The sequence below is a fragment of the Cavia porcellus genome, unplaced genomic scaffold (genome assembly GCF_034190915.1).
Source record: "Cavia porcellus strain 051 isolate PalLab524CR breed Dunkin Hartley unplaced genomic scaffold, mCavPor4.1 scaffold_9, whole genome shotgun sequence".
Taxonomy (NCBI): domain Eukaryota; kingdom Metazoa; phylum Chordata; class Mammalia; order Rodentia; family Caviidae; genus Cavia; species Cavia porcellus.
This window is the reverse complement of record NW_026947492.1, coordinates 86,757,418-86,784,426: the sequence shown is the minus strand read 5'-3', so window position 1 is coordinate 86,784,426 and position 27,009 is coordinate 86,757,418. Positions and strand designations below refer to the sequence as shown.

Here is a 27,009-nt window from a genome sequence, read left to right as displayed (position 1 = left end):
AATATGTTTTCTTCTGTCCTGCTTCTGTTCTGTTTCTCCTTCTAATATAGAAAGGATAGATGTTAAGACTCATGCTTGCATAAAACCTATAAACAGTTTATGAGAACTGGTCTTATGACACATGATGAAATGAACAAATACTTTGAAGGAAAAAAAAAGTACCTAGTGCTGATTCCAGAGTGTCATGATGTGAAATCCAGCAATACTATTAATCTCTGTTCAGAATGATTTTAATCTGCTATGCTTTGTTTGGTCTCAACATAAATGAAGATATGGATAAATGCATACATGTCTAAGTGCATAGGATTGATAGCCATATTACTTAGTTTTTGCTGGATAATTGAACAGAACTGTTTGCAGTGTCCCTGATTGAATTCTCATTTATGTGTTCCATTTTTGGAGCTTGAACAATTATTTGTGGGGGGACAATACGTGTATATCAACTAGTGATTTATTACTGTTTATTTATTTTCTTTGAAAGTATGTACACATTTCTGCTGTTTTTTTTTTGTTTTGTCTTTCTTTAAATAAAATTTTTTAAAAAAGAATCCTAAAGATATCCTTTATAATTTCAATTTATGTAGTCCCAAGGAGGTCAACTGACCACTTTGTTCTTTCTTCCCACTGTCACTCACAGTATCTTTCAAAATTCTTTGTCACAGACCTGATCTGTGGACGTCCTGGAAGATCTACACCAAGTATGACTTTCTGCAAAAATAACCTGCATGTTCCTCCACAGGAATTTCAAGATACCAACCCAGGGCCACACTGAGACAGTTTATGTGAATCTAAGATTCAGCCCTGCAGAATGATAGAGTAGAGGTTTAATTCCTAGGGAAATGATTGTTTCTTCTTATCCAGAGATAAGTTAGAGACAGGCTGACACCGGATAGCCTCTCTGTGCAAGACAGGAGAGCTTTTCAGCTCACTGCTTTGCTGGAAGTAACTGTGTCCTGTGTCCTGGCTTTGGCTCAGAAACTATCAACATACATGGGATCTAAAATACATCTTAGATATCTTTTTCACACTTTGATATTTTAGATACCAGCTAGAACTCTTATGCACTACCCGTAAGAAAGCAAAATGGTTTGGACATTTTATAAAACATTTTATGAAGTTAAACATATATTTACTGTATAACTCAGCCATGCCACATCTATGTATTTACCTAACTGAAACAAAAACTTACATGCATAGAAAAACCTGCATGCAAATGTTCATAGTACCTTTATTTAGAAGGTGGAAACAACTCAAGTGTTCCTCAGTAAGGATTAGATAAACAATCCAACTATTCAAAGAATTGGAATTGGAATACTACTCAGCAACAAAATGGAAAAAAACTCTACAAGTACAGGAACCCTAGCACACAGACTTATGTAAATACCTATATACATGAAAAGGTCCATCTATACAACACTCTAGAAAAGGCCAAGCTAGGGTTAGAGGACAGATCAGTGGATGTTAGAGGGAGACTGAGGGTAAAGAGAAGGGCTGTCTACAAAGGGTATGGGGCCTTTTTTTTGAGGTGAGGGGATATTTTTTTATCTGACATAACAGGTGATGTAATTATACAAGTTGGGCAAAACTGCACATGGAAAGGAGAAAATTTTACTGCATGCAAACTCCACTTAGATTTTGTAAAAAAAAGGAAAGAGGAAATCCTGAAAGCTCCAAGTTTCTAGTACTGAGAGATGCTCTTCTGGATTTTATCTCCTCTGAGTATTTTATTCCTAAAATTTCCCTTCTTCTCAGCATAAAGATGCATTTTTAAAGATTTCTGTTGCATTTGATCCAGCACTTACAGGCATTTTGAATCAGGAAGACTTTTGTAATACCTGCTCTGCCATACTGCCAGAGGCAAAAGTCTATGATTCTTTAAAAGAACAAAACCATCTTAAAACTTTACGGTGTTTTTAGGGTTTTCAGTGCCTTTTATCACTGTAAATAAATTAGTTATCCTCTTTGAACAAAAAGACTAAAGCTCAGGCAAGCTGAGATTCATCCTCTATCACATGCACAGGCCTGGTTCTCCAGCTTGAATTAACATAGTCATATTCCACTGAGGGAAACCAACTCCAGTACCATCTAAGCTCCCAGCATTGGGAGATCAATAAGGCACATTCTGAGGATCATTTACATCCCAGATCATCCTTCCCAGCAGCACCGCAAGCTGTGTGACCATCACTTAGCTCTCTGCCTAATTTCAGAGCATCTACTTCACAGAGTCACTGTAACAATGAAATAAGTTAACTCATGTCAAGCACTCAGAAGAGCGTATGGAACATACTAAGTGTTCAATTAGCATCAAGAATTACTAGAGCGTGCCTTTCCTACTAAGGTAATTATATACACATCTCCAGTATTCATGTTGAGCAGTATACATGTGCACATATGGAAAAATATACATGTATGAAATGTATATGAATGAGTGAGTGAATGAATGAAAGTTAGGCTTACTTTGAATAAACTATGCTTCTGATTGCGCTGCCCAAGCCATAAGTTGCTTCCTGGGGGAAAGCTGGTCTCTGGAGGATCTATCACACGCTCATAAATCCTGTGGAGGCAAAGAACACTGTTACTCATGGACACGAAGCAGCGTGAACAGGTCCGAACACCGCGAAAGGACCCATGCCTGAGCTGTTGGTGCAGAGAAAGAGCCCGGCTTGTGGCAAGCAGTAAAGGTCAATGCAAAGCTCTGTTTCCTGACAGCCCTGGACACGGTATCTAGGCCTCTCCTGCTTTTCTCATCTCCCTTTCGGCAGGGGAGTGACCATGAGGGAAGCATTTTTCAGAGCCTACTCTGAACAATGAATGTCACACAAACCCTAAGGAAAGTGTTTTCGCTTCAATGTTACAGATAACAATGGGGAGGGTCAGAAGTGGTAAACAGGAGGGGAGACAGCATGGAGCAGTGGAATGAGGACAGTGACACTCACCTGCCTGGCTCCTCAGGCCATGCACTTCTCTCTCTGCACCTCACTGCTCCCAGACCTTGCTTCTTGCAGCTGCTCATCTCTACAGTAACCTGAGGCAACCCTCTAAGCAGCAGGGCAGTATCGGCCTATCTGACCCATGCTCAGCCTAAAAGTCTAGTCCTAAAGTCATCATCCAATCAAAAAACACTGATTGAGCCATATTTATATTTCCAACTCCTACATAGCCATGAGAAAATAGAGCAAGAAACCAGGTTCATAAAGCCCTGCCTCCATGGAGTAAAACTGAGACATTCTTCAGGGGAAAAAAAATCTTTATCTGAAACATTATGGGCATCTTCGTAATAGAAGATTAGGAGATCCAGAATCTGCGGAGATGCCTATTGAGCCTGCACAACAACGGGCTGTCTGAATGGTTACCAAGGTCCAGTTAAGTTAAAAGTGTTTAAATCCATACTGTTTGACAGTCCCCTGCAAGTACCTACAGATCACAAGCCTCTGTTTAACCCCAGGCAATCACCTCTCCGTTCCTGAAGCTCAGAGGCTCTTGGAGGCTAGAGCTGGAGCCATCTGTACATTTCAGTTTCCCACAGAGCCCTACACACTCCTGCTTTCTTCTGTCTCTCTGCAAAGCCCTGCTCGGGAGTCCTGCTCAGATGCATCCTGGTCAGGACCACCAATCTATCCTCTCGGCTGGGAGGGAGCTCGCTGTCTCCTGCCAGGGCTGATGGATGCCCCCCAGAAGCACAAGAACTTAAGATTGTGCAGTTGTGTCAAGGAAAGTGAGGGACTGGGAGCCACTGCAGGTGGGAGGGGTCACACTGCCTCTGTCCTGGGGTCTCAGCCACGCCCACTGCTCCACCCATCCACACCCCCACACCCCCACACCCCACTTGAAATGTGAAGATTCCTAGCAACAAGTAGGGGGTACCTTTAGGAACCTGACATCCATCACGTCTTTCTCCACCTATTACCTTCCCATTATAAATGGAGACTCAAAACATAATTATGGAAAGAATAAGTTTCCTTTCTAAAGACAGACTGTGTTTTCTTCACAGGAATCTGGTATTTTTGTTATGTTATAATAATGTTGGACAAAACAGTTTGTCAGAACTCTTCTCATATGAGATGCTGCTCCTTTAAAAAAGGAGTTATTCCTAACACTCGTGGAAAAACTAGAAACAAGCCAAATTTACAACAAAAGTGAAACACCAAGTTACAGTAGATCAGCTCGAGAGAATATACTGCTGTCATCAGCAGTGATAAATGTGCAGGCTGTGAAGCATGGGCACGGACACACCGAATAATTCTCACCGAGAACATGGCGTGCCAAATTACTTATGCACTGCGGGGATAATGATGCCAAAATTATGTTCAGTCCTGAGAAATATGAGAAAGACCTGAGAAAAATGGAAATCACTGAATTTAGTGAAAGAGGTAGAATAATAATTTTCTATAAGGCTGCTTTACTTATAAATTGAAAATGTTGTCAACCATTTACCTTATCTCACATTTTAAAACATTTCCCCATCAGGAGAGCAGTCTGCAGTTCAAAAGCTCTCTTTCTGGGGTTCAATACGCTGGAAGATGGGGTCCAAAGGGCAGAGTAGGCTCTAAATCAATGTTGATTAAGCGCATGAGTGAATGAAGCACAAAATAATCAAGAAGATCAGCTTCCACCCTCAGCTCATTTTCTGCAAGTGAAAGGGCTCCTTGTGCCTTAGAAACAGTTGAGGAGGTAAACGCCAGAGGTTGTCAACCATCAGCTAAGGCACAGCAACCCATACACGTGTGTCCAGGTGGGCTTTTTTATTCCCCATGGCAGACATTCCCATCAGAGTCGCCTCCTCCTCCTCCTGCAAAGGAAAATACCCTAGACATTGCTCTCCTGGCAGCCCTATGGATTCCTTCCAAGAGGCAATTCTCACTGGAATTCCATGCAGCAGGCGGAATCAACACACTGGATACAGACATAGCAATGGAAGAGAGTTTTAAAATGCAGAAGTGTTTTTAAAGCCCAGAGGAAGGAAATACAATGAGGAGGGCACATCAGGCAAATCCACAATGGAGAACATTCCACAGGATGACTGCCGGTGCCCAGGGATACTGGGGCCTGGGATGCAGATACCATGAAAGAGAGGAAGGCTGAAGAACATTTTCCTATTAACAGAGATCAAAGATCCATAAAGACCAAGTACAGGACGGGATCCTAGATCCGACCCTGGGGCAGGAAGATGTTTTGTGAAGGATGTTATCAGGGAAACTGAAGCTAAGGAAGACCCATAGAGCACTTAATAATATTTATCAATGCTCAACTCCCTGACTCTGATAATGGGGCAGTATTTATCTAAGTGAGTAGCTTGCGCTTCAGAATTAGGGTAGAGGTTATGAAGTAGGTAACACTCAAACAGTTGTGCATATGAGTACACGGACATACAAAAAAGCACAGTACTATCTACACATAAAAAAAGCAGAATCTGTGCCGAGTACATGATTTTTCTCTGTACCATTCATATAATTTGCTATGAGATTAATTTTTTTTTTTTTTTTTTTTTTTGTTACGGAGATCGAACTCTTGACCTCACACTTGCCAGTCAGGAGCTTATGCAGCTGAGCGAAATCCCTGGCCCTTAAAATTATTTTTAAGTAAAAACTTTTTAAAATAGTTTAAAATCTCTAATATATATATATGGATATACATATCATATACATCCATATATATAAACAACATTCTTATTGTGTTTGTACAGTACAAATAAAACAATGTTATCTGTCAGCCAAAGACACTGATAGTGTTTCCCTGCATAGGCTTAGGGGGAAGGTGAGGCAGCAAAAAAGGTGAATGAAGGAATTAATGAATGAAAGAACACATGAAAGGTACATTACGCAGACCCATGTTGTTGTCATAAACTAAGAAACAGGATCATTCCCGATCCTCCCAGATGGGTGAAAGGCCCCTGCCCACGCGACACACAAACAAATCTGAAGCTTGGCAAAAAGGCAACTACTGACCCTGAGGCACAGTTCAGGAGCCTGGCTCCTGTCAACAGGTCAGTGGGCCTCAGTGATTACCGCCTACACCCAATGTCACCCAAGTTAAGTAAATAGGGAAGTTAAAGCAAATCCTGCGAACTCCTCACTCTGCCCTGAGCTGAGGAAATGGACCCTCCCAACACAGGCCTCCGGCTACGGAGGTTTCCTCCTCATCAGTAAATGCCTCACTGCCCACAACACGCAAGCCACCAAATCAAAAGCCTGCTGCTCATATAAAACCCACACTACAACTAGGACTTTCAGGGTCAGACAGGATGTAAAATGGATTCTAACCCAACGTATACCTGCTCCTGTCTATGTTAACATACGAGTGTCCCAAGCTGTCTGTCATGCAGTGAGCATGTGTGATAGCCCCATGTAGCAATATGCATCCTCCCCAGGGGTGGACATCCTCCCTAAAGGCCTGAGAACTAGAAACTTCTAAACCATGCTGCAGAATATATAAGGGTCTAGCAGCTACGTTAAAAAACAAAGGAAATAGTTCACAGTATCTTTGATCATCCTTGCAAGACAGCCACAGCCCCTACATCCACACACTTCCCCCAAACATGGGTATCTCCAAGATTCCAAGGGTCCTTTGACCTAATGACATTTTTAGGACTTTGGAATGCACCACTAAGGTTCTCTGGCAATTCCCATACTGGGCTAGGCAGTAAGAGAGTTTTATGAGTTATCCAAAAGTACAAATTCCTGAACTACTCACGAACATTTACAAGTGCCAGCCTTGCCCCAAGCAGACACAAATCTCTCTCTGATGGCAGCCTGCTGTGGTGTCTGCCCCATGTCCATCCCATGTCCGCAGCATGCAGTGGAGTTGGCTTGACCCAGAGCTCTTGTCCCTGATGCAGTGACAACAAGCCACACAATGCAAGTAGCCAGGACTTGGCTTAGTACACCTGTAAGATAAGAATGATGGGAATAGCAGGACCATCTCTAAAGTTTGCTCCATTTAAATTCTTAGGGGGAAAAAAAACCAGGAAAGCACCACAAAGAAATTCCAGAACATCACTTTTCAGTGAAGCATATAAAGCAAAGGAAGAGTTTTCCTGACCATGTCCCACTGATGATAGTGGTGGGGATGATGGACGAAGGGAAGAATCATTATGTGACAGATCCGAAGATGCTCTTATTTTCCCAAGAATAACACATCCCTGACTTATAGGCTTACACTGTAGAGTGGATAATCAGCACTAAACAAATAACGTTGTCATTCAGCCTCATATAGAATGAGCTGGGTATTCCCCATCTGCCCCTACAGACATGGCTCTGCCTTGTGTTCTTTATGCCACAGGACACTGACCTGCCCATCTGTACCAACAAGGCCCCTCTCCCTTCTGCTCCTGGCTGATATCAGCCCAGGGGACCTTGCAGCCAGGCAGAAGGGAGCGAGACTGAGGTGAAGGGTGTAGCGGCACACAGCACCTGCTGCATAAGGCTAGCTGCTTCTATTGAGAACTAAAGCACAGGTAGTTGGTCCTTACTTTCACATGGTGCTTCCGTGATCTCTCATCCTCTCTGTCTCAGCTGCTGCCTGCAGTCCTCCCAATATACACTTGATTGCTTTTTAATAATATTTACCGAGAGGACAACTTGTATGCTGTGACTTCTGCTCCACAGCTTGTACACTGAATTATTCATTTAATTTAGGGCTCTTCCTTCTAAAAATAATCGTCTTCTGAAAAGTTTCTTTCTTCCCCATGCTATCAGTCTTTTCAGGCTTTAGAAATTCACAATCATCAAAGAAGAGCAAATCATTTTAGTTAAACTTCCTGCTCTAAAAAAGACTTTTGTTATTAAGTGGGAAGCATTCAATAGTAACTGCAGCTGTTTAATCACAAAGTCATTGTTCATTGTGGAGGAAAAACTGAAATTTGGAAAACAATGAGCTACAACTCTAGGCTCAGAAAATGTCTGACAAAGTTTCAAATCCCTTTCAAATTCTGTGTCATTATTTTAACTACAATGGGCCGTGCCTTGTAAGGCATCTCATGGATGATAATAAGGAAATCACTGCAACAACTGAAACCTCCTACTCATTGCTTTAATTATCTGTTTTCTTGGTGGCCCTTCATGCTCAGGTCGCAGGATATAACTTAAAGACAGTTTTCAGGCATGTCTTATTATTAAGGACATGTAACTGACTCCTCTTTTCCCAAGACCCAAATGAGTGAAAAGAACAATTATGAAGGTAAAGGAATTACTAAGGGAAAAACATACACCAGTAAGGGAAGAATATTTTGAAGATGGCTAACTGGAAAAGAATGGACTCCATAGTCAGAAGGGCCCTGTTCTAAATTCTGGGCTTAACCAATCAAGTGAAAAGCCATCCTGGACAAATCATTTCATATCCTTGTTATCTCACACATCAAAGATGCTGCTTACCTACTTATTTTGAGGCTTGATGAATTAAAGCGCAGTAATTGCTTTGGAAAATGTTAGCTAGTACTAACGTGAGTGTTATAAGTAAAATGACACTAAAAGCTACCTGAGGGTTTATTGTTTTTTTTAATATCCCTCCAGTGACCCAGTTAAACTCTTTCCCTCATGTTTATTCCATGAGATAACTTGATAGCCTTTTAATAATTTTCTTGTTTTCTGCTCAAGTTATTCAAGTCAATTTCTGTTATACTGAGAGTCAAACAGGCATTTAAAGAAAGTTCCATGGTAGGTTTGAGATGCTCGCCCATCAGAGAATACGAAGATAGAAGCTCTGATCTTCTCACCATCCCCAGTGCCCATTTCCCTTGCAATCTGTGCTCCAGTCAGCATACATGAATTCATAGACAGCTTGAAAGCAGATATCAGCACCTACTTCTCTTGGCATCTTCAGTACCTAAACCAGTTCTTACAACAAAAATATACGCTCCAGATCATGGTTTCTGTTTCACTTATTTTGCACATAGGTACTCAGATTTTATCTGCCAGATCAGTTCCTGGACATAGGCATCTCTTTGTGACTGCATGTTCATCCAGAAGGTGATCCAGTTTGGTTCCCCCGCCTTGGGCTAGATTAAGAGTCCTCCAGCTAAAACAGATGCAACTAAAGGACATTACACTAAGTGAAATAAGTGCGACACAGACAGACCAATACTATGCGTGCTCACTTATCTGTGGATGCTAAAACAAATGATCTCAAAGCAGAAGAGAGGAGAACAGTGACCAAGAGAGGCTAGCAAAGGGAGATGGAGGGAAGGCTAGAAGGATAGTAGAGCACGGGCACCAAATCACAGTTTGGAGGCATCAAATCCAGAGTTCTATGCTACAGTAGTCGGAAATATATATTTTATGAAGAACAAGAAGATAGAATCTCCAATGTCCCACACATAAAGAGACAGTAAGGAGATAGATACTGATTTGGTTTCATCAGTATACATTATAGACCTTAACAATTTGATCAGCATATATTATATACTTGTTTTTTATTTGATGTATGAAATATCACACTATACTCTTTAAGTCTATACAAGTATTATGTGTTAATTGGGAAAAAATTTTAAACTGTCCACCAGTACTTCCAACACTAGGCTGATGGAAAGGCAGAAATGCAAATTATCAGATGGAAGAAGCTGTTTGGAATAGCTGAAGAATTATGTGAAACCTCCATGGATAAGCCCCCCTTAACCTCTTTATACAGATCTCACAAGCCCCTTTTACTCTGTGTCTTTTTCTTTCTTATTTCATGAATAGACATTACTAGGCACTTCATATTAGTACTTGAGAAAATTTTTTTACCATAATGTCTCTTGTCTTCCTCAAAATAGTTGTCTACACCATCAGACACAATAAAATCAAACCAAGCAAAACAGAACAAAAGCAATCAAAACAAAATAATGAAAGTGTTACTGGAATTCAAAGAAAGATAAAGGATATTACACTAAGTGAAATAAGGATAAGGATATTACGTAAGTAAATGAATGAAATACTTTACAACATTTAATGTCTAGAGAATTTCTCCACTTCACTTTACAGAAACTCTGCCCATGCCAACTTGTTGGACTTATTTGCAAATCCTGGAAGTCTCAGGCAGTCTCTTGCCTCTGTCCTTAGTATGTTCTGGTCTCTGGGCTTGAAACACTCTTGGCACTTCACTGATTGTATGATACACCAAGAACTCGACACAGCTGTCAAACTGGGAAGCTCTTCCTCTGAATCTTTCCTTGGGTTTTATTGAAAATGTTATTTTCATCTTATTTTATCTTATTAAGTTGCTATCCACATATGTGAAGCCAACCCAAATTTCTTTGACTTGTAAATGATATGGTCTCTTTGCCTTGAGTTCATGAAGTTATTTTCCTTTTGTTTAAAATAAAATTTGCTGGAATATATGACAGAGATGACTTTAAAGGTCAGATGTTCCTGACTAATGAATGATTTGTTCAAAATGTAGATTTGGGTTTTCTTTATATTCTGGTATGATAATATTTAACAGTTATTAAGTTAAGGTCAATAGTTCAACAGATTTTAATACATTACATTATCACTTTTAACCATAAAATATGTGTAACACAATGTTACCATTTCATTCATTTTAACTGTACAAATCAGTGGGTCTGGTTAAATTAACAATATTGTGGGACAATCACCTCTATTTACTTCCAATACTTTTTCATTATCCTGAGCACAAACTTCATAATCATAAAACAATAATTCTATATTCCTCATCACCCCAAGCCCCTGCTGACCCAGTCTGAAGTTTCTATGACTATGCTTATTCTAGATGTTTCATTGAAGTGAAATCATGTAATCATCACCATCACTATCATCACCTCTTTATCCCCAGAAACTAGCATAAGGCCTAACACAACAAATGCTGACTGAGAGAAGGCACCTGTTTTCCCAGTTGTAATAGCGTTAAAATAGACTCGTTTCATTACTCAGCATTGTATCAGGCAGCACCATGTATGACAGTCTACTGGTTATCGTACTGGTTGTAGCTTCCAAGTAAGACCACAAGCTTCTTAGAGAATATAATACATATTACCTTCTATATCCTCTGTTTTCTATTATCCTGGATTTTAAGATGAAAAGAAATGAGAGGAAACAGGCTGGACCAAGACTTTGTTGCTTGCAGCCATTTCAAATGGCCCCTCAGCCATTCTACCCTGCCTTGGAGGCATCTGAGTATGGACTGAAACCTACAAAATCTATAAGCTAAACAAACCTTTCCTTCCTTCACTTTCGGCATCAGGTATTTTGTCTCAATTATGAAAGAAAAGTAACCAAGACAGGTATGTGGAGAATGCTCAAAGAACACCAACACTCAAGAAACGAGGTTTCCTTGGGGCACAGTAAGCAGGGTAGACGGTGGCAGAAGATGAGGTTGGGGGAAAAGAAAGAGACTAAAACACCTTAGACTCAAAGACCACCGTTGGGCTCAGTCTGCTGCCTTACGTGAAATGAGAAGCTTTGGGGAGTTGTGAGTAGCAGGCTGACATGATCTAATTTGGTTAATGGGTTAGGCATAGACCTATTTTAATCCAGGGATAACAGCAAATGTGGAATCAGGAAAACCTGTCGGTCACTGATGCTTACACAGTCAGAAGTGAAAGACTCCAAGTCTTTCGTGTCCCCATAACTCAGCCAAGTGTAATTTTCAAGCAGGAAGTGACGAATTAGGCCAAACACAAGTGATAGGTCCAACAGCATGAAGATGGAGAATTAACTCTCGGAATTGGCCATGTGGCCAGGATTTTTGCTGTAACGAAAAGCTGAGAAATGGAGATGCAGCTAGAGAAGGAGATGGGAATAGAAAGTGTAGGAGCTTTTTTGACTTGGTTCTCATTGATAGGATGCAAGAGGAAGAGAAATGGATGAAATAAATGCTGCAGAAGAGAGGCCCCTGTCTCAGTTACTTTTCTCTCACTTCTGAGACAAAACAACAGATTCCCAAAATTAAGGAAGTAAGCTATATTTCTTAAAGTTTTGGAAGTTTTAGTCTGTACTCAGCTGGCTCCAAGGTAGCATGGCATGGCTGAGGGGCAGCCGTTCACAGCAGCAAGAGCAGCAAGAGCAAAAAAGCAAAAGAGAAAAAAACACCCCTTTTTCCCACCCTTACACTGTATGTTATCTCTGCCCTTAGGCAGGTGCAGCACTCACACCACCAATCCCAGCACTAGACAACAAGCCAATCACAGACACTAGATTCAGCCACCTCCAAGGCCACATGAGGCTTGGGGACACCTAGACACAAACCATAGCACACCACCCTACAAAGAAAAGTGGTGGCTGGAAAAAAGATGGAAAATACCCCAGTACTGGACATGCAGGGTCCATAATAAAGAATCAGGCAACTAATTGTTTCCATCCTCTGGGGGAGGCAGGAAGTTTATCAATGGAGTGTGAGGATAAGGGAGAAGTGTAGAGTACTAGGAGACATAAGAATTGTAGAGAGGTTACCTCACCAAGGAGAGGGTATGATGTATTTGAAGTCACACAGGCCTGGGTGTCAGTCCCAACTTTAATCTGCCACTTACTTCTGGGACCATACAGAAGCCAAGCCTCCCTGGTCCTACAACCTCGCAATCAAAATGGAAATGAAAATATCTTAAAACTATCTGCTCCCATATGCCACGGAGTTGTTCAAACACTTAATAAATAGTACTTATTTCTTTCTTTTTATCTTCCATTTCCTGATAACTCCTTTTTTTTTTTCTAAAGGATATATGAGTGATTATAAAGCAAGCATCTTGCTGACAATTTAGGAGCTTTACAAAGAAGACTATCTTTTACCTTTTTCCTTCTCTTTTTCTGAACCCCTTGAGATTCTTTACACCTTAGTATTCAACCAAATGAGTCAACCAAGCAAACTATGGCTATCTGACAATCTCCCCCCGTATCCAAAGTGTATTTGCAAGCATAGAAGGATCATAACAGACATGCTGTTCTTTTTGCTTGATTAAATAACCTGATGGCATAAGCTGGAAAGAATTTTTACAAAGAAACTTATCTCCCACAGGCATATCACATTCTCTGATACACAAATTCTGTGCATTCTTCAACTCCAACTCTATGCAAACTAATCATCCAGAGGCCATAAAATTCAATTTCCTCACTTTTCCAAACAATGCCTGAAAAAAAGAAAGTCCTTGCCAAAGTACATATAGAACTTTGAGGCACAATTAGAACTCATCTGCTAGCCAGGATTTGCTTAATTTTATTTCATAAATGTTCCTTTCTCTTTCTCCTTCTCTTACTGCTAACAACATCAGCAAAAATAATAATGAAAATCTTTATTATATACCACACAAATCTATACGCTTTCCATACATAGCTTCAATTAAACCCGTTATGCTGGATGAAGTGTGTGTGTGTGTGTGTGTGTGTGTGTGCATACATGTGTATGAGGTGAGAATATTGCGCATGCTAGGCAAATGGTGTACCACTCAGCTACACTCAAGCCCTCTCTTTTTAAAAACAAATGATAAAATTGTGGCCCAAGCAACTTTGGAAAATGAAGACTAACAGCCCAGCCATCTTGTTCTCTTCTAAAGATTTTCCCTTGATCCCCTGCTTCTTGAACCTTCCTCTCATTTCCAATGGAAGTTAACTGTCCCATGTCCAAATTCAGTAACCACTGATTTCTACCTTGGGTCCATGAGGGTTGTGGACCTTATGGGTTCATGCCTGTCTCTTCAAAGTTGTGGGAAGAATATGGAGCCTTCAGCAGTTAAAACTCTTCTCTCACACCCAACAGAGGCACCTGGGCTTTGCAATCTTTCTTTCATTTGCAAATCCATTCATTCATTCAGCAAATCCTACTGCACACCTATTCTGTGCCAGGCTTTTGCCATGTGCCAGGACAACAACATTAAAATCAAACAAGTCCATGGTGCAGACACTGTTCACTGGGTGTAAGAACTATGACTGATGGAGGATGAGACAAATTCTAAACTACACACCATGCAGTGACCAAGATGATTTTACAGGACACTGATGAGTCCTTCACAGACTGTAATAGGCATCACAGATGCGTGTGATAAAATAAGCAGTGACTTGCAGACCTGTGCCACATCCTTCTGGAAGCTCAGGTACAAGGCTTTCCAAGACAGTTTCCAACATAAATACCTCCCGGGTGAGATGACCACAGACACAAATAATAGTATTTACCCTTGCCAAATATTGCGCTTTTTAAATATCAAGCAACAAAAGCTCAAGGATTGGCCTTTTCAGGATGTTCCTTGGCATCACTTTGACAATTTCCTTTTTTCCAATCACATCAGTACATCCCCCAAAGGTCTCATCATGCAATGAGGCCTGGCAGAGGCCAGCTGCATCATGAAATGACCCATCTGGAGCTAGACAAGGCCTCTACTGGGTTCCTGAGGAGCAGAACCTGTGAGCTTGGGGCAGTAGGGAAGGAATGGCCGCGGGCTGAGCTTTGGGGCTAGATCTGGAGGATCAGGTCCCGTGGAAGGTGAATCTACTCCACTGGGCCAACAGAGCAGGTGAGGATGCAGAGCCCTCTGGGGAGTCCTGCATGTTCCATCCTCGGAGGCAGACACCTTCCCACTGCCCATTTCAGCCTCTCGTCCTCCAGTCCCAGTGCTAGAAACTCTTTCCTCATGCACAGGCCACCTCCAGTTCACATAGAAGTTGCATATTTTTTGTACTTGGTGAGGAAGATAAAGGCAAGGATTTCTGCCACCCTCATTTTACTGAAGAGAAAACCAAAACTCAAGATTCAAGAAACCCCAAGGGCTTAAGAAACACACCCAAGGACAGCCCACCGAAAGCAGGAAAGGCAGAGAGCCATCTGTTATAGTCATGGATCTGGACAATAGTCTGTATTGAGACTTGCTCATCCAAAAAGAGAATAATCAATTCAAGGGGTAACTTAGAAAAGAAGTGCAAGGAATAGATAAATGCCAAGGAATGGTATGGCATGACACAGTCTGTAAAACGTTATGAGGATTGGGAAGCTAAATATAAAAAGGTATTAACCCACAGTGCATGGCCTAATTAGGACCTTCTGTCGATGGACACAGCCAGCACAAAGTGACCCCACAGAGATGGAAAAGTTGCCCTCTCCTTTCCCCAAATCTGCTGCCAACAAAACTCATAAAATCAGACAGCCTGCTAGGATGCAGAGCAGAGGGAAGATAGGAGGTGACAGGATGTTTGGGGAGAAGCAATCGAAGGGAGCTCACATGCGCTGGAGGCTTTTTGCAGCCTCCCTGCTTTTCCCATGAGTGACGACTGTGACCGAGTTAGGCATGTTTCTTTCTTTTGAGGAAAGAGACACTTTAGTTAATCTTGGTGATTGATGGCCTTGCAAGTCCTGAGTCACCTTTCCCATGCAGTGTTGAGCAAGGATGAGTTTTGGAGCTATGCTCAGACACCTAACTTGCATGTTTAACAATTTGTGAATATTGTGAAGACTGTGTTCATTTTCATCTTCAGACTAGAAAGTTCCCTTAAGTGGACTTTAAACCCATCAGTAAAGCTGGATTTCAATGCTGCATGACTCTAACTTTGGGAAAGTAAAGCAGCTTCCCAACAAACTATCCAGAATCCAATTTGCACTTAGAGTGTAGCAGGAAAACAAAATCATCAAAATATGCCAAGGAGTCAAGATCAAAAAGATCAGCAAAGCAAATTTGGGATCTCCCCTGCTGGTAAAGATACTGTGGGTGGTGACTGGCAGGGTAGTTTGGAGGTTCTGAGATCAGCAAGAAGAGAAAAACCTCCAAAGAAATTGCCAAAATGAGCAGGTATCAAAGGCCAGACATTGATGGGCCACGAATGCAAGTGTTGGGGTCTTCAGGCAAAGGTAAGCAGGAGGCCAGCTGGGATAAAAGCTACAGTCCACAGTGGCACAGGTGGGCCTGCCAGCATGTTCTGTGGAATAGGAAGCTGTGTTTAAGTAGCTCATGGAAGGGCAGCTGCAACAGGCAAACAGGTGGAGGCTGAATTTCCTAAAGTAACAGCCTTGCAGTACCCACCCTGCCAACATGGTGGACAGAATCTGGAGGCAGGGAGCACTCTGGCCTGTTGGATCATGACCTGCGCCTTTTGAAAATGCTTTGACAGCAGGAACAGCGATTAAAAATCACTCCTGATCCACCAGATCATGGTGGTATTTGTTCTGCTGGTACCTGCTGCTCCACTGAGGTGTGCAAGCAGAATCGTCATAATCAGATCTAGCAACAGCACCATCACAATGTCATCATGACACTCACTACCAAGGCCCAGTGCTGAACTACTGTCACGCTGGGGCACACACTGCTCACAATCTGTCCCACAACCACTCCTCCTTCTTTGCTCAGAGACCCTGTTTCCTGGATAAGCAGTGTTCTAGAACCATGAAAGGAAGGATGAGCAGTCTGTGATATTCATGGAAACCTCTTTTCTCTTTGTCAGGGAAAACATCCAGAGATACAGCTGAGGAGGTCAGAACAGAAAGATGCAAAGTACCTTGTCCCAGTCAAAAACTTACCCCAGGCGTCACCTCATTTAAATGTCTTATTTAAGTATACATTGTGTATCCTTGCACGTATTCTGGTCATTTCAGCCATTATTATTTGCAGTAAAATGTGGCCTATCTGACCCTTGTGCATTATCACTTTTAATTCTCCTAATCCCACAAATGAGGCACAATAGTACCTGTCCTATGACTGAAGCTTAAAAAAGTAAGTTGTGTTAAAAAGCTCAGGACCTGGTGGATTCATTGTTGAATTCCACAAAAACTGTAAGGATGTTACATTACCAATACTCCTCAAGCTGTTCAAAGAACAGCTGAGTGCTCCAAACTCATTTCTAGAAGTCAGTATCACTCCTAAAACCAGATAAAGACCCAACTTTAAAAGAGAACTGTAGGTTAATCTCTTTAATTAACATAGATGCAAAAAATCCTCAAAAGATATTAGCAAACAGAATGCATCATATTATAAACAAGCTGACACATCATGATCAAATAAGTTTCATCCCAGAGATGCAAGGATGGTTCAACATATATAAGGCTACAAATGTGATACATTACATACACAGGAGCAAGGTTGAAAACCACATGATCATATCAATAGATGCAAAAGAGATTTTTTGTGAAATCCAACACCGCTTCATGATAAAAACCCTGAAAAAAAAAAAAAAACAGGTATAGAAGGACCATCCATGAATGTCATAAAAAGCCATCATTAACCATCCAATAACCAGCATAATACTAAAGAGGAAAAACTAAAAGCATTTTTTCTAAAATCAAAAAGAAAAAAGGATGTCCACTATCACCTCTGCTGTTCAACATAGTTCTTGAAACATTAGCCAGAGCAATCAGACAAGAAGAAGAAATAAGAGTGACACATATAAGAGAGTAAGAGCTCAAATTTCACTTTTGCAGATGACATGATACTCTACATGGAAGACCCAAAAAACCGCACCAAGAAACTGTTGGAATTAATAGTCAGTTTCAGCAAAGTATCAGCGTATAAGAACAAAACACAAAAATCACTGGCACTTGTGTACACCAACCATGCATGGGATGAGAAGGAAATTATGAAAACAATACTATTCACCATGGCTTTAAGACAAATGAAATACTTAACAATTCACCTAACCAAACAAATGAAAGACCTGTACAAATAAAACTACAGCACTCTGAGAAAGGAAATTGAAGAGAACATCAGAAAACAGAAAGATGCCCCTTGCTCCTGGTTATGCAGAAACGATACTGTCAAAATGGCCACAGTTCCAAAACTGCTATCCAGATGTCATGCAATCCCAATTAAAATACCAACAGCACACTTTACAGATCCAGAGAAAGCAACCCTAAAATTCATGTACAACCAGAAGAGACCCAGGAGAGCAAAAGTAACTCTGAGCAATAAGAGCAAAGCAGGTAGCATAGCAAGACCTGACTTTAAGCTTTACTACAAAGCAATAGAGATAAAAATGACACGTTACTGGAATAGAAACAGACACTGGATGAAAGGAACAGAACTGAGGATATAACAACCTCCCCAGACATCAGCTATCTGCACTATGGCAGAGGGTCCACACCATACACTGGAGGAAAGACAGCCCATTCAACAAGCAGTTTGGGAGAAATGGTTTCCTGCTTGTAGAAGAATGAAATTGAACTGTTATTGCTCACCATACACTAAATTAAAACAAAAATGGATCAAAGATATAAACATTAAAACAGAAACCTTAAACTTTCCATAAGACAAAATAGTCAAACTTCTGACACAGGAGTAGGAAAGGAGTTCCTCAACAGAATCTTGATCACACAGGAAGTAGTAACAAGATTCCACAAGTGATGTTATAGAAGGTTAAAGAGTTTCTGCACAGCAAACATTCAGTCAGGAGAGCGAAGAGACTGCTACAGGATGGGAAAAACTTTACAGCTACTCCTCAGTCAGAGGACTAACATCTACAATATACAGAACATTAAGAAAATTAAACCACCCAAAATTAAAGATCCAGTGAAGATATGGACTAGGGAAATAAGCAGGGACCTCACAGAGGAAGAAATACAGATGGCCAATAGATATATGAAAAAAATGTTCAACATCTCTGGCCATTTAAAGAAATATGAATCAAACCAATATTAAGATTCCACCTTGCTCTGGAAGGTGGGAATTAATCAATAGCCAATTCTGTGTGGTTGTGGCATAAAAGAGATCTTTTCTACACTATTGATGGGACTGTAAACTATTGTAACCATTATGAAAATCAGTATGGGGGCTGGGGATTTAGCTCAGTGGCATAAGCGCCTGCCTTGCAAGCAGGCAGTCATGAGTTCGATCCCTGGTACCGGTAAAAATGAAAAGGCCAAAAAAAAAAAAAAAAAAAAAAAAGAAAATCAGTATGAAGATTTCTCAAGGAATTCAAACTTCATGTGACCAAGCTATCACCCTGGTAGATATCTTCCCCAAATAGCTAAAATCATCATATTGCAGTGATATTTATTTATGTTTGTAGCAGCACAATTTGTAATAGCTAAGTCCTGGGAGAAGCCTGTATACCCACCACCAGGTGACTGGATAGGTGAAATGTAGTAGCTAAATATAGTAGAATACTACTCAGCTATACAGAAGAACAAACTTGAGGCATCTATAGGAAAACAGATGCCTCTGGAAAACATACTGTGGAGTGAAATAAATTAGACACATAAGATTGGATCCTGCATAGCCTTCAGCTGAGTGAGGCAAAGTACCAGCAAAGAAAATGATAAAAGATGAATATAAAGGGACAAGGGCACAGATTTCACCCAATGGGGAAAGGATCCAAAGGAGCAAAGAGGAAGTGAAGGGAAGGGGAAATGAGAGGAATAAAGACATATCAAGTACAGGAGCCTTAATAACCCAAATCAGTGTAAACACTGTAAGACTTAACTTGTGCTAAAACAAACAGCATTAATCAGAACAGAAAATAGGGTCAGGGAACCAGAGCAGGAGGAGGAGGGAAGAGAAAAGGAGTTAAAGAAAAAACGAGCTGTAACATGTACATCTTATTCCTCCGCAAGACGATTGTAAACTGCATGAACTACAAACACGTAGTAATAAAATAAAACGAACTATTAAAGAGAGAGAAAAAGAAAAGTAAGGTTCACATAGCTCGTGGCAGGGCCAGGGTTGAAACCCATTTCTGTTCAAGTCCACAAGCTCCTTTAGTCTTAACAACTAAAGTAAATGACACTTTCTCTCCTTGTGTTCTCTTGATGTCTGACCTTGGATAGCACTAGCACCACAACAGCCAAAAAAAAAAAAAAAAAAAAGATCTAGCATTGTGCCCTGCTCAAAGCATCTGACCTTCACCACACACCCATTTCAGTTTTGCTGCTCCTATATCAGTGCAGGCTAATTTCCACTCTCACCCAGCTACACGCCCAAAATAGGGCATGCTGATGCAAGGGCAGGTGCTCCTGGCTTCCTCCCTGTCTCCACAGCCACTGCTGTAACAGGCAAGAGGGACACACCACAGCCCACAGCAGGAAGCCCGGAGCATGCGATGAGTGCTGCCACACAAGCTGCCCATCAACCCACTGTCCTGGCTGCCCTGTGAGGAACACGGCGGTCCTCATCCCTCCTGGGCAGGATCCTGCAGCAGATCAAGAGCTTGTGCTCTGGTAAATGAAGGAGCAGCTGAAGAACAACACGTCTGATGCCATCCCACTGTTCAAAGAGCATTTGTGCATATCCAAAGGGAGGTCTGAAGGATGGGAATAAGACTGTTAATAAAGACCATCTCCACACAGTATGACTAAAGACAGGGTGGTCATTTTAGATACTACCTTGCACATTTCATCATGGTTTTTAAAAAAGGAAAGAAAAAATCTATTGAGTTTCACAATAATGCTGTTTCTCAACAGCTATGGAACTACGCCAAGAATGTGTTCTCAACTGGGCTGATGGAAACCCTTGCAGACAAGCCTCAGATACAGTTTTAAGAAACAGTTACAGGATTTTATCACGGTGACATAACCACCATACAGGCAAAACACCAGTCCCCAGCCATGTTCGATCTCCAGTAGGTGGACATCTGTCCCTAATCTCATCTGTGACAGTTTATGCTTGTGCCCTATCTGTAAATTACCTTCTCCCCATTTCTGCATGCCTGCCAGAGCTCCTGCAGACACAGGCCCATGGAAATTCAACATGAGAGTGTGCCATGGTTGACTGTGCTGTGAATCAGTCCAGCAAAGCAAGGAGCACCTTCTATAAACTAGGAGCCATTCTCCAGAACACAGCAATCCCAAAAAGTTGCAGAAATGCTTGGATTACTTCCTTTTGCCCTCGTTGGTGCTATCTACAAAGCATGTGTGATTGAAAACACCCACTCACATGCAGGTGCTCATTTGATTCTCACAACAACCCTGCCCCAGTGAGCAGATAGAAAAGGGATCTACTTCATAAAGATAGGGAGAGGGAAGCAAAGGGAAAATAGTTAATGAATGCAATTACCTAGAAGGCTAGGATCATAAGGTCAGAAATCAGGAATATAGATGCTACTGTCGTTATGATTGGTCCATTCCAATATTTGCAAATACTGCAGCCAGCTGTTGAGTAGCAGGTATTTGGTGATGTGACAGTGAGATTCAGGGTGCTAGAAACTGTGGGGAAGCCAGATAGCAGGCAAAGGGCCAATAACTACTCAGTGGCAAAATGAACACTAGATGATAGTGAAAATGTGCAATATAAGATGTGAAAGTTAAGGATGAGTGGGAGTGAACTTGGTATTCTCGAAACAGCATAGGCATAGGTCTGGTGGTTTGGAAGAATTGAGCAAATTTAAAGAACTAAAAGAAAATTGTGTCATAGGCAGACAAAAATCAGTACAGGACACAACTGAAGGAGGAAATACAGGCTAGCCTCTAGAGACCTCGTGGAAGCTATATGATTGGTACTTTTGTTTTAAATTTACAGGATGCCAGTTACTGGATGTAATTGTTTGGCAGAGTGAGAAGGGGCCACACTGAGCAGGTGTGCGGTAGGAAGTATTACACATCACTTTAATGATCATGCAAAATTGCACCCCCAAAAGCCACACAGAATTCAACATGCTCACCTTATCTCTTGTGTTCTCAGGTCAGCTCCCGCAGGCCCTAGGATGTGTCTAATTAGGTTCCAATAAAAGAAGCCATAAGCACAAATGTCTTCCTAAGTGGGGGGGTCTTCCACGGCCAGCCTTTTATTTCACTGCCAGCCACTTTTAATAAGACTTGGAAGTACAAAGTCACCTTAGTAATACAGAGAGTTTCTCACCTTGAAGAAGCGAGTATCAAAGTTTATATGGGGAAAGTGTAAAACCAGATATGTAACAGTGGAGCCTAGGGTAATACATCTATTCCACATTTGTAGAAATGGTCAAATGGGTGCGCTTGGCCATAGGTCTGCAGAGGAGGAGCTGGGCAGATCTGGGGTGCCCTCACTGGCCTCTCTGCGTGTCTGGAGGACTCTGGATATCTGCGCCCAGACTGCTGGAGTTCCCTCAGGCTTCCAGGTGCAGTGAAGGAGAGAGGTGGGTTTGAGGCTTCCACATCAGCCTCCCCATTCCGGCTTCATTTGCAGACCTGCTGAGCTCCCGATAGGTGGGCTGGCCCACACTACCAGCCTAGCCCAGTCTGTTTAGCTGCCGCGCCTGGCCATAGGTCTGCAGAGGAGGAGCTGGGCAGATCTGGGGTGCCCTCACTGGCCTCTCTGCGTGTCTGGAGGACTCTGGATATCTGCGCCCAGACTGCTGGAGTTCCCTCAGGCTTCCAGGTGCAGTGAAGGGGAGAGGTGGGTTTGAGGCTTCCACATCAGCCTCCCCATTCCGGGTTCATTTGGAGACCTGCTGAGCTCCCGATAGGTGGGCTGGCCCACACTACCAGTCTAGCCCAGCCTGTTTAGCTGCCGCGCCTGGCCATTGGTCTGCAGAGGAGGAGCTGGGCAGATTTGGGGTGCCTGCATCGGCCTCTCCAGGTGTCTGGAGGACTGTGGATATCTCTGCAACCAGGGAGGGTCCACAGGTTCCTGAAGCACTGAGGCCTATGGTGAGTACCCTAACCCGTCTGCGATTGAAGAACTGTGGAGCTTCCAAGGGGCAGGTGGGCGCACAGTGTCCCTGAGGCCCAGCTTGTCTGGAACTGCGGAGTTCTGAGCAGGCAGAGGAGGGCCACTGGTTCTGTAGGCCTAATGGCTTGGGGTAGCGCGGCGCCAGAGTCTCAGTAGCTCCAAATATAGAAGGGGATTTTCAACAGATCCTGAGGAAGCTTTCAAATAACACTTGAAACACCGAAATATAGGAAAATGACAAAACGAAAGACCAAATTACAACCTCAAACCTCCAGCCCATCTCAAGAAACCCTAGGAGCAAAAATATATGCCATTCACCTCAAATATCGGACACAATAGCCACTGAAATTGACAAGCAACTCCAGGAAGCTTTAAAGAAATTCAAACTCGAAATAATCTCCCAGATAAAAGAAGAAATGATAAAAGAAATGAAAGAGATTCTAAATATATCTAAAGAAAACACAGATAAAAAATTGGAGGAACTAAACAAAAAGATAGAATCCCTAGACGAGCAATATAAGAAACAAACAGAATACATAATGCAGATGCACAGAGATATACAGGAAATAAAAAACTCCACTGAAAGTTGTAAAAACCGCCTTAATGAAAGTGAAGATAGAATTTCAGACCTTGAAGACAGGATTGCAGCTAGTGAACAGGAAAGGAAAGATCTTTTGAAAATAACAAGGAACCAGGAAACAACAATTCAACAACTGCAAGACGATGCAAAGAAGAATAACATAAGAATGATAGGGATTAATGAAAGAGAAGGAGACAACATGAAGGATGTCAGGAGGATATTTAGAGAAGTAATAGCTGAAAATTTCCCAAGCATGAGATCAGAAAATGACATCAGGATCAGTGAAGCATACAGAACTCCAAACAGTCATAAAAAAAATAAAACTACACCCAGACATATAATAATCACCATCCCAGAAATCCAACACAAGAATAGATTATTAAAAGCTGTCAGAGAGAAAAGACAAATCACTTATAAAGGAAAACCTATCAGAATCACAGCAGACTTCTCAACACAAACGATAAAGTCAAGAAGAGCATGGAGTGAAGTATTCCAGATCCTAAAGCAAAATGATTTCCAACCAAGACTGATATATCCTGCAAAACTATCATTCAAAATAGATGGTGCAATACGATACTTCCATGACAAAGAACAGCTGAAGAACTTCATGAACACCAAACCAACCCTGCAAAAAATATTGAAAGACAGTTTAGATACACAAAGGAAAAAACCACTAAGCAAAGCAAATAATTAAACAGAACCGAAAGATAAAGATGCAACAGCAGAGAGATAACATTCCTACAATTAACCAGCATTTAACAGTAATAACCATTAATGTAAATGGTCTCAATGCACCAATCAAAAGAAACAGACTAGCAGAATGGATCAAGAAACAAAATCCAACCATATGCTGTTTACAGGAAACCCATCTAACCCAGAAAGATACTCACAGACTGAAAGTCAAAGGATGGAAAACAATTCTTCATGCAGCAGGAATCCAAAAAAAGGCAGGAGTAGCCATTCTGTTTGCAGACAACGTGAACTTTAAACCAACAATGACCATAAAGGACAAAGAAGGTCACTACATACTCGTAAGGGGAAAACTCCAAGAGGAAGAGATAACTATCTTAAATATATACGCACCAAACTCCAGAGCACCCAGCTATATAAAACAATTATTAACAGAAATGAAAACTCAAATTATCAGTAACACAATTGTAACAGGAGACCTTAATACACCACTGACACCAAGGGACAGATCAACCAGACAGAAAATGAGCAAAGAAATAACAGAACTGAATCACACCTGTGAACAAATGGGTTTGATAGACATATACAGAATGTTCCACCCAACAACATCAGAATACACATTCTTCTCAGCAGTACATGGATCATTTTCTAAAATAGACCATATATTAGCTCACAGAACATATTTAAGCAAATGCAAAAGAGTTGAAATCATCCCTTGCATGTTATCCGATCATAGTGCTCTGAAATTAGAAATTAATGATAAAAGATACTGCAAAAAATCCCGCAAACACATGGAAACCGAATAACACACTCTTGAGTAATCAGTGGGTCACAGAAGAAATTAAAGAAGAAATTAAACAATACCTAAAAGAAAATGAAAATGCAGATACAACTTACCGGAATCTGTGGGATGCAATGAAAGCCGTCCTGAGAGGAAAATTTATTGCACTGAGTTCCCACATCAGGAAAACAGAACGAATACAAATAAATAACTTGATGCTACACCTCAAACAGCTAGAAAAAGAAGAGCAAGTGAAGCCCAAAGCTAAAAGAAGAGAGGAAATTATAAAAATCAGAGCAGAAATCAATGCAATAGAGACTAAGAAAACAATCCAAAGAATCAACGAATCAAAGAGTTGGTTCTTTGAAAGAATAAATAAAATCGATAAGCCCCTAGCCAACCTTATTTAAAAAAGGAAAGAAAAAGCTCAAATTCATGCAATAAGAAATGAAAAAGGAGAAATCACTACAGACCCAATAGAAATACAGAGGATCATCAACACCTATTTCGAAAACCTCTACTCTCAAAAGTTTGATAACACAGAAGAAATAGACAGATTCTTAGAAGCATATGAAGTACCAAAGCTAGATCAAGAGGATATAAAACTGTTGAATAACCCAATCTCTGCTAATGAAATTGAGAATGTAATTGGGTCCTTGCCCACCAAGAAGAGCCCAGGCCCAGATGGATTCACTGCAGAATTCTACAAGAAATATAAAGAAGACCTAATGCCGACACTCCTCAAACTATTCAATGAAATTGAAAGGGAAGCAATCCTTCCTAAGTCATTCCTGGAAGCAAATATTACTCTAGTACCAAAACCTGAGAAAGACCCAACTATAAAAGAGAACTATAGACCGATCTCCCTAATGAACACAGATGCAAAAATCCTCAATAAAATATTGGCAAATAGGATCCAGCAAATCATCAAGAAGATTATACACCATGACCAAGTGGGATTCATCCCAGGAATGCAAGGATGGTTCAACATACGCAAATCAATAAATGTAATCCACCATATCAATAAAGCCAAAAATAAGAATCACATGATCATCTCTATAGATGTAGAAAAAGCCTTCGATAAGGTCCAACACTTATTCATGATAAGAACTTTACAGAAAATTGGAATAAATGGTCTTTACCTCAATATAATAAAGGCCATTTATGACAAACCAACAGCCAGCATCATACTAAATGGCCAAAAATTGAAAGCCTTTACTTTAAAATCGGGTACAAGACAAGGATGTCCTTTATCACCACTCCTATTTAATATAGTACTGGAAGTACCAGCCAGAGCAATTAGGCAAGAAAGAGAAATAAAAGGGGTAAAGATAGGAAAAGAAGAAGTTAAATTATCATTGTTTGCAGATGACATGATACTCTACATAGAAGACCCCCTAAACTCCATTGAAATACTCTTAGATACAATAAATAAATTCAGTAATGTGGCTGGATACAAAATCAATACTCAGAAATCAATAGCATTCCTATACACGAACAACAAAATTACAGAGAGGGAAATAAGAGAAACTAGACTGTTCACATTAGCAAGCAAAAAAATGAAATATTTAGGAATTACTCTTACGAAAGAAGTGAAAGACTTATACAGTGAAAATTATAATACACTGAAAAAGGAAATTGAAGATGATCTCAGAAAATGGAAAGACATCCCTTGCTCATGGATAGGAAGAACAAACATTGTGAAAATGGCCATTCTCCCAAAACTGTTATACAGATTCAATGCAATCCCAATAGAAATACCATCAACATACCTTATAGATCTAGAGAAATCACTCCTAAATTTCATCTGGAACCAGAAGAGACCTAGAATCGCAAAGGCAATTCTAAGCAGCAAAGACAAAGCAGGAGGCATCACAATCCCTGACTTGAAGTTATACTACAAAGCAACAGTAGTAAAATCAACATGGTATTGGAATCAAAACAGAGCTGAAGATCAGTAGAATAGATTAGAAGATACAACCACAACTACGAACACACTCAACCACCTTATTTTTGATAAAGGAGCCAAGCAGGTTCACTGGAAGAACGACAGTCTCCTTAATAAATTGTGCTGGAAAAACTGGCTCTCCGTTTGCCGAAAACTAAAGCTAGACCCATGTCTATCACCATGTACTAAATTAAAATCTAAATGGGTCAAAGATCTGAATATTAAAACAGAAACACTAAATCTATTGGAAGACAAAATAGGTAGAAACCTTCGAGACATAGGAGTAGGTAAAGAATTCATGAACAGGACTCAAACCACACGGGAAATACTTCCCAGAATCAATAACTGGGACAACTTCTTATTAAAAAGTTTCTGCATGTCAAAAGAAATCTCCAGCATAGTGAAAAGAAAACCCACAAACTGGGAAAAGATTTTAGTGAACTCTCTCTCAGACAAGGGCCTCTTGTCTAAAACATAAAGAATTAAAGAAACTCAGACCTCCGAAATTCAAAGATCCAATCCAAAAATGGGCA

The 27,009-nt window shown here is 40.9% G+C and overlaps 1 protein-coding gene across 3 annotated transcripts in view; it reads right to left on the bottom strand.

Moving 5' to 3' along the window:
* The window catches only part of LOC100728849 (protein kinase C-binding protein NELL1-like), a 510,642-nt gene that overhangs the window by 375,022 nt on the left and 108,611 nt on the right, over nucleotides 1–27,009 (bottom strand). For all 3 annotated transcript variants that reach the window (XM_063256784.1, XM_063256785.1, XM_063256786.1), the window contains exon 5: nucleotides 2,458–2,554. In XM_063256784.1, the coding sequence (XP_063112854.1) occupies nucleotides 2,458–2,554 (97 nt within the window). The remainder of the gene's footprint in view (nucleotides 1–2,457; nucleotides 2,555–27,009) is intronic.